Below are 8,975 nucleotides of genomic sequence, written 5' to 3' on the forward strand. Positions count from 1 at the left end.
ATATAATGTCTTCTGCAGTTTCCACAGTATGCATCGGATGAAGTGAGCTGTAGCTCACGAAAGCTCATGCTCAAATAAATTGGTTAGTCTCTAAGGTGCCACAAGTAAACCTTTTCTTTATGCTGAAGAGTGAGACTCTTGAGGATAGTGTCTGTTAGTTGAAAAGCTTCACTTTTCTAACTTATATTTTAAATTTGTATTTAGATTATGGAACTTACAATACAGGACTCAGCTGACACAAGAATGGAAAATTTCTTACCAATAATTTCCTTTCTGCTAGTAGCATCTCCCACAATTCTTGAAGTCTGGGCTTCTTTGCTCAGTTTGCAGCTCATGAAGGCGGATGAATATTTGGTGTCACCACTCTGGACATGCACCCCTCTACTCCCGCTCATAGCCAAATGAGTTACTTCAAAGCTTAAAAGTTTCTATAACAGTAATAGTAAAATTCTTAAAAGGTAACTGACCAACTATGTACAATGGACAATGGGGGGGGGGGGGAAGAGAGTCTCATGATAAAGATCCTACTCAGTATCTGACCTTCTGGTTCTTGAGCCATTTAGGGTGGGCAGAATTCTGGGAGACTATGCTGGCAGAAAGGAAGTTATTGGTAAGAAATTTTCCATTCTGCAGCCTATCGTCTCCCACAATTCTTGACATCCGAGAAGGAGCAAGCAGTTAACAGATGTAGGAGGGCAAAGAATAAGGTCATGAAGAGGGGGAAAAACAGCATCCTTTCCCATTTATAACGTTTGCTCAAAAGGCAAAGTCATTTCTGGACCACTGCCTACATTACCTCCCTGCCAAAAGATGTCTCTGCCGAGGACAGGAAATCCACCCTATAGTGTTAGACCAAGGTGGTAGCAGTTGACCAGGTGACCATCTTACAAATTTCTGCTGTGGATGTATTAGCTCTTTCTGCCCATGAACTCTCCAGGAATCGTGTGGAGTGTGCCCTGACTCCATCTGGAGCCAGAACCTCCAATGCCTTATACACTTTCACAATCCATAGTCTAATCCACCTAGCAATAGAGGACTTGGATGCTCTGACTCCTTGGCATTGTAGGTGTAAAAATTCAAGACAGGGCACCCAATCTCCTCAAAGACAATGTATGTTTGAGGTTGAATTTTAGGAGCCTTGAACATCTAAGGTGTGCCATCTTTCCTCAATCCTGTGGCCTTGAATCACCTCTCAGGATGTATGGGAGGAAAAAATTCACCTTAGGAATAAGTGATTCATGCAGTAAGTCTCCTGCATAGAAAGGACCACCAGTACCAACACTTGCCTGGTGGATGCGATGTCTAGCAGGAAGCAAGCCTTGATGGACAAATGCAGATGCTGACATCAATGATTCAAAGAGATGGTTTGTCAGGTCCCATTTGGGAAAGAAGTCTGATTACTGACTTTGCTAACTAGACTGCCCTAAGGAATCTGGCTACCTGGGGGTTCTCTGCCAGCTAACCTGCGGAGCTTGAGAACATCTTGCTATTAAGGGCAGACACTTGATTGGCAATGCTGCTGGATTAGAAACCTTTGTCAAAACCCTTCTTGGAGAAAATCCAAGACAACTGGAATTCCTGGATTTCTAGGATTTGGCACTAGCTGCAGAACCTGGTCCAGAGAGGAGTATGCTTTCAAACTTGATACTTTTCTAGAAGAAAGCAGTGTCCTGATGACTCTGGAGGAAAGGCCCACCGACATTAGCACTTCCTTTTCAATAACTAGTCTATTAGATGCAACCAGAAAATAGAAAATTCTGCCCCAGCTTCAGTTCTGCTATGCAGTTTTTGACAAAAAGAGATTTGGGAACTATAGGGTTCCCTCAAGGCTTTCCTCCCAAGCACCTGCTGTCTCTTGGTTTGTATTTCTGTGAGGATGAAGGCCGGTCTGTACTCTCCCTCCTGACACCACACCATGCTTTTGAGAATGTTTAGATTTTGCTGCATTGTCCATCATTACCTTGTCTAGCTTCTCTCCAAAAAGCAGCGTTCTTGTAAATTTGGCGGAGCACAGCACCCGCTTCAAGTGGCTATCCACCTTCTGGGCATGGAGCCATAGGTGGTATCTGGTGACTGAGCTGGAGACCATAGCTTTGGCTGAGAATCTTATTTTACACTGTTGCCAGGGAAACTTTCTTTAAAATAGAGCCGAAGTCAGAGTGATCTCTATCCTTGAGAGCTCTGAGATCTTCCAGCCAGGAGAAACATGCCTTCACAAAGCAAGTAGTTACTAGGTTCACCTATGGGAGACTGTGGCCTCCATTTTTCTGAGCTATGGCATCCTTAGGATAGAACTTCCCTTCTGAGGGGGATAACCATACCTTTTGCCAGGACACTAAGCAGCATCAACCTTCAGTATTTCAGTAACTGGGATTTTTGGTTCCTGGATGCTATAGAGCATTTCTGTTAATGTGCTTGCCCTTGTCTGGCTTCTCCCATTCATCCCTGATTATTTCCTCAAAGGAGGAGCATAGGTGAATCTCAGTCTCAGGGTAGGATTTCAAGGGCAGAAACTTCCTCAGAGGCTTACTCTAGGGATTCTGTTCAGACTGAATCTGAATTGCGGATACAATGTTGTTGCAAATGGCCTTGAATTTCCGGGGAAGGGATTTTTAGTATTTCCCTGGTTCCGATCAGAGTTAGGGCCAAACAATTCATCATCCTCTGTGAAGGAAGGAGAATCAGAGGACACAGATCTCCTAGACCTTTTAAGCTTTTTTTTCCACCTTTTTCGGCTTTGTTTTTCTGGGTTTTTTTGTGCTTTTTTAGTTCATTTAGAGAGTGTATGAGCTCAGTTGTGGCTTTGGTGAGGTTTTTTTGTGACTAGCCTTGCTGAGTACCTGATGTCCTCTTGCATGACGTCTTTGAGTTCCCCTCTTCTGGGTTTCATTTCCTTGAGGAAATGGCCAAACTAGGAAGGAGGGGAGGGTGCTTATGAGTCCTTGCTTCTTTTCCCAGGATGCTCAGGACCAATTTTAGGATGGGGGAGGGGGGGAATTTGTGATCCCACAAGTATGGCCTTTTCTATTCTCTAGAGGCCCCTTGAGACTTACTATGAGTCAGTTGACTAGGGTCCTCTTCATCCCTGGAGCCCCTTCCTACTCTGCACATTTTCCCCAGTTTCCCCAGGAGTCAGTTGCTCTAGGGGGCCAGGGATCCCACATGCCTGTCTGACTCATAGCCCTGGGACTTAACAAGAGTCAGGGACAGAAGGCTGGATGCAGGCTGGGCACAACTCACTGTCTGCCCAGTCTGGTAGGATAATCTCACAAATCGAGCACCATTTGGCTTTCATTCAATGTGTTTTAGGCTGCTCTGCCATACTTGGAAGGTGCAGAGGAACAAGCAGGGAGGCCCTGTAGCAGAGGCTCCAAAGGATTCAAACATCCAGTTGAAAAACTGGCCCAGGAAGCTGAGGGGGAAATCACTGCTCACCACTGCCTCAGATTTTGACCCAAACAACCCCTCAGGCAGATGAGAAGGCAAGAGCACTAAAATCTCAGAGGCCCATGAGCGGAAGTAGAGGGGAAATGGCCAGAGCAGCAGCTCTGAACAGTTGATCTGACTCCATGAGCTGCAAAATGTAAAGAGCAGCCCAGACATCAAAAATTGAGGGAGTCAGTGGGCTGCAGAAATAGACATTTTGAGGTTATTAGCTACAGCAGTTAACAGTGTTTCAGCACAGGCTCCTCAATATAAGGTTTGCTTGCCCAGTTTTGAGATGCACTATGGTCATCTTTACCTGTGGGTATGAATTGGCTGAGAAGAATACATTACATGTATATTTTAGTTACTTTTAGATGCCTACACAGCAACCTACACTGCAATAAGTACTTTCATAAGTAACTCAAGATTTTCTAGGCAGACATTTTAACATCCTGTAATACTTGAAACAGTAATGAGAACTAGTTTAATTTTTACTGGTTAAAGTAAATAAGTTGCATCTCATTGAACTCCTTGCAGATCTGAGTCTTCAGCTGACACAATAAGAATGGGAGGATATTATGCTAAACTGCAAGACTTTAAATGTTTAATTGAAATGAAAACAAAGGTCCCCATCCCCATAGGGATCAACTTTAAGTTCTGGCTTAAAATTCATTCCTCAAAGACAGCACCTCCCTCCCTAACAGTGACTGTGAAAATTGAACAGTAGATCTACTATGTAGTATGGTGTTGGATAATACTTTCATTTCCCGGTACTAGACCCTTGGATTGTGTGTTTAATTAGCCCAGGAAGTGAGACAAAACGAGTGACAACCTTAGGGTCCAGCAAGCTACCAGTTACAATTGCAGCTGCTATTCTCCCCATACCACCATTACCCTTCCCTCCCAAAAGAGCATCTTTACACATGGCATGTAGTTCTTCTCCACCTCATATAGGCTGCACAGTATTTCCACTTGCCTGACCAAAGTGTCCCAAATGCACCTTACATTTGAATTATTCTCCCCACACACGTAAAAGATGATACCAGAAGAGCCTGTGTGAAAAAATGATTTACCCATGGCAGATCTCTGGACATCTAAGCCAGTGCCTTAACTGGAAGATCGTTCCTCCTGCTAAGAACTTCTATGAAATCACCAGAAGATCTGTACCAACAGCAGAGACTAGTCACCAAAACAGATAGGTGAAAGAAAGGGAAATAGGGAACAAAGGACAAGGTGCCCAGTGGGAAGTAGCACAGGGTGACGCAGAACAAAACAGATGGAGCTTCTGGATTGGGTAGGGGGAGGGACATGGTCTGATGCTAGGGGGCAGAAAGTGGTACCCAGGGAGCAAGGGGCATAAGATTTGGGAACAGGGGAGAAGAGACAACCAGGACATAGGGGCCCCCGGGGCAGAGGGGGCAGGAGAAGACATGGGATTTAGAAGACTTGGCAAATGTCCAGGGATGCAGATGGTAAGGGAGTGAACATGAGGTGAAGGTGCTGAGTTGGGGGGAGACCAGAAGCTAGACCTAGAGTGACTGGGAAGTATGGGGTGAAAGTGGTTGGGATAGGAGATCAAGAGCCATGCCCAAGCTGCAGTGCAATATTAACATGAAGTGGAGGCGCTGGGCAGACATCAGAATCCATGGCTGGGAGACAGGGACGAAGGAGCTGAGGGGAGACCAGGAACAATGCCCAGGGTGCACAGAGAGGAGGATGGAGGTGCACAAGGTGAAGAGCGAAGGGGTCCAGAAGCTATGGCTGGGGGAAGGTCTAGTATATGATGCAAAAGACCTTAGGGAACAGAAAGACCAGCAGCCCTACTCCATGAGCTGCAAAATGCAGGTGGGGGGGAGGGAAGCAAAGGGTGAAGAAACTGGGTGGCCAGCCTTTATGCAAAGATATGCAGGAGAGGACACAAGGTTAAGGGGTGGAGGGCAGAAGCCATTTGCAGGGTGTATGGAGAAAAAGGAGGGGGAGCAGCAATTACATTCTGGGTGTGCGCACAGCGGGGATGTAATGAAGGCGCTTGGAGTGACCAGAAGTCATAGCCAGGATGTGTGCACGGAGAGCGGAGCGAGGAGATGGAGAGAAGGAAACAAGGAGACCAGGAGCACGGCCATGATGTGCAAGAGGGTGGCAAGGAGTAAAAGTGGGAGAGAGCAGTAGCCATGCCACCCACAATGTGGAGGTCGGAAGGGTGAAGGAGTCATGCTTTGACTGCATGTGGGAAGAGGGAACACCCAGGAGAGCCAGTGTGGGTGTAGAGGAGCTGAAAGAACAGGGGACCCAGGGTATTTGTGGCAGGAGGCTTAAAGAGCTGGGGGGCTGCAGCCATGTCCACTACATGAAAAGTTGGGCCGTGAAGAAGCTGGTCAGTAAGAACCTGAGAGCATGCCCAGGACATACACATGTGTGGGGAGAGAGGTGTACAGGAGCTGGTTAGGGGGTGAGGAGCCATGTCCATGGTTGTGTTTGAGAGAAAGACGGGGTGAAGGGGCTGGGAGAGAAGAGTTATGTCCCGGATGTATCTGGGGAAGAGGAGGAAAGAGCCAGTGGAGACGGGGGACAGGAAATATGCTCAAGGTATGTGAGGAGGATGGGGAGCAAGAGCCATGACTGGGGACTACATGTCTGGAGGGGGGATGAACAAGCTGGGGGTGCGGGAACCAGGCCGGGGGCACATGTGTGCAGGGAGGAGGTGAAGGAGCTGAGAGGGGCAGTAGCTATGCTCAAGATGTGAAAGGAGAAAATGAAGGTGTTGATAGGGGGTGGTGGGTTGGGTGGAAAGAGTGAAGAAGCTAGGGGAAGGAGAGCCAGGGCCAGGATGGGGAGGAGAGTGTGAAGGAGCTTGTGGGGGAGCATGGCTAGGCTGTGCATGGGGCAGGAACAGCACAGTGGGGGGGGGGGGAAGAGAGAGAGAGAGAACATAGCCAGGATACATGTAAGTCAGGGACAGCACAGCTGGGGGGGCGAGGACCCCGGGGAGGAGGAGGGGGGGCAGGGACAGCACAGCTGGGGGGGCGAGGACCCCGGGGAGGAGGAGGGGGGGCAGGGACAGCACAGCTGGGGGGGCGAGGACCCCGGGGAGGAGGAGGGGGGGCAGGGACAGCACAGCCGGGGGGGCGAGGACCCCGGGGAGGAGGAGGGGGGGCAGGGACAGCACAGCCGGGGGGGCGAGGACCCCGGGGAGGAGGAGGGGGGCAGGGACAGCCCCACGGGCGCAGGGGGCAGCCGGCTGCCTGGCCAGTCGCTCACCTGCGGCAGCCCCAGGAAGCCGTAGAAGTTTTGCGGCACCTCCTCCACCAGGTCGAAAAGCTCCAGGTCGCCGCTGTCCCAGGCGCGGGCGAGCGGCGGCAGCAGCAGCGCGAGGAGCAGCCACAGCGCGCGGAGCCGCGGCGCAGGGCTCGGGCGGCCCATGGCCCCTGCCTGGCAGCCGGCGGCAAGACGCGGACGTGGCCCCTGCCCAGGCGACACACGCCCCAGCGGCGGCTCCGCACTGAGTGAAGCGGGGAGGAGGCAGGCTCGGCTCCTCCCGCTGCGACTCCCACGGGGAAGGGGCGTGGCTTGCAGCCCGGCCAATCACCGCCGCTGGCGGCTGTGACCTCACCTCTCCCAGCAACCGCGGGAGACAGTGACTGGAAGCCTGGGGTAGACGGAGCTTCCAGAGCGGGGAAGAGGCTCTAGCGTGGCTGCCACCTCCCACGCCGGGGGGGGGGGGCTGCCTCCTACTCGCACCCCAGCAGGACCCCTCTGAGCGGTCCCGGGTCCCCCGAGCCCTGCGCGACAGCGGCGGTTGACGCTGCTTCAGTGAGCGGGGGCCCGACTGGCGGCGGCGGCGCATCTCCGCCTCCTCCAGCACAGCCCTCGGTTCAGTTCCTGCCTCCTCTTTTCCGCTCTCTTGCCCACTGCCAGCCAGGGCGCCGGGCCCTGCCTCTTCTCGCACAGCTAGGGCGATCTCATTTTTAAAAGTGAGCCAGGCCCAGCTAGTATACCTCATCACCCCCCGCCGCCCCCTCACATCCTGAGACTTCTTCCCTCCGGAGGCTGCACCGGGGGTGGGCAAACTGCAGGCCCGGGGCCCGCCTCCGGCCCTCCAGATGTTTTAATGCAGCCCTCAAGTTCCCACTGGGGAGCGGGGTGCAGGGCTTGTCCCTTCTCTGTGCGGCTCTCAGAAGCAGCAGCACGTTCTCCCTCCAGCTCTTGCATGTAGGAGCAGTGAGAGGGCTCCACACACTGCCCCCGCCTCAAGTGCCACCCCCGCAGCTCCCATTGGCCGGGAGCTGCAGTCAATGGGAGCCGCAGGGTTGGTGTCTGAGGACGGGGCAGCGTGCAGATCCAGCTGGCCATACCTCAGCTTGAGAGCCGGAGAAGGGGACATGCTGCTGCTTCTAGGAGCTACCTGAGGTAAGCGCCACCTGAAGCCTGCACTCCAGACTCCTTCCCGTGCCCCAGCCCCCTGTCCCAGCCCTGATTCCACTCCTGCCCTCTGAACCCCTCGGTCCCAGCCCAGAGCACCCTCCTGCACCCCCAACCCCTCATCCCCAGCCCCATCCCAGAGCCCACACCTGGAGCCCTCACTGTTCCCCACACCCCAACCCCCTGCCCTAGCCTGGAGCCCCCTCCCGCACCCTCAACTCCTCATTTCTGGCCCCACCACAGAGCCCGCACCCCAGGTGGAGCCCTCATCCCCTCCTGCCCCCCAACCCCCAATTTCATGAGCATTCATGGCCCGCCATACAATTTCCATACCCAGATGTGGCCCTTGGGCCAAAAAGTTTGCCCACCCCTGGTTACACCCACCTCTTTCTTTGCTCCCAGCTTTGAACTGGTCAAATTGAATGCTTTTCTCCATATGGAAATGCAACCAAAGACCCTTAACTCTGCCCTGCCGTGACACCAAGATAGAGGAGAAAGGCGTATTTTAAAAAATCAGGTAAATGTAATTTGGGACCACAACTACTAAAATATCAATCATATGACTAGTGCATGGTGTCACTACAGGGCAAAGTTAAATTTTCTGAGAGACTTGTTATGAATAATTATGCGGCAAAATTACCATTAACTTCTGCTTCCCACTCCCCCCCCCCCAGTTTTTTCTTAATGTTGCCTATGCACAAGATTTCAGCAAGTTACAACTAGAAGTTAAGTTTGTGTGAGTGAAGTTCTGGAGTATTTTTACCTTTAAATGTTTGGATTTAGCTATTAATTCCTTGGGTGTATAGTTTTTGTTTTGGTATTACAACATCCCTGTAAAGCATTTTACTCTACATTACTGATATGTACTCTCAATCTTAACTCCATTTTAACAATTTTTACCTGGGAATTTCTTTGTTTACATTAAATATATGTCATACATGAACAATAAAGAAGAACCTCAAATAAAATGTTATATGATATTTCTAATTACTTGAAGATATTAAGCAATTAGCCATTTTCTTAATTTTAACTTTTATGGCCAGGTTCCTCTGTACAGTGTGGGTACTTTAGCTCAGGAGTACCACAAAACAATCGGCGCATACATGCCAGTTAAATGATTTTTACAGATG

The 8,975-nt window shown here is 50.8% G+C and overlaps 1 protein-coding gene across 3 annotated transcripts in view; it reads right to left on the bottom strand.

Annotated features, from left to right (window-relative positions):
* Window positions 1-6,955, bottom strand: part of DNAJC1 (DnaJ heat shock protein family (Hsp40) member C1) — a 198,313-nt gene extending 191,358 nt beyond the window's left edge. For 2 of the 3 annotated variants that reach the window (XM_084618548.1, XM_084618549.1), the window contains exon 1: window positions 6,685-6,955. In XM_084618548.1, coding sequence (XP_084474674.1) covers window positions 6,685-6,846 — 162 coding nt within the window. In that variant the 5' untranslated portion in view covers window positions 6,847-6,955. The remainder of the gene's footprint in view (window positions 1-6,684) is intronic. The other variant, XM_084618550.1, reaches the window with a different exon arrangement.
* Between the last annotated feature and the right edge of the window lie 2,020 nt (window positions 6,956-8,975).

Source organism: Lepidochelys olivacea (assembly GCF_965140295.1).
Source record: "Lepidochelys olivacea isolate rLepOli2 genome assembly, chromosome: 2".
Taxonomy (NCBI): domain Eukaryota; kingdom Metazoa; phylum Chordata; order Testudines; family Cheloniidae; genus Lepidochelys; species Lepidochelys olivacea.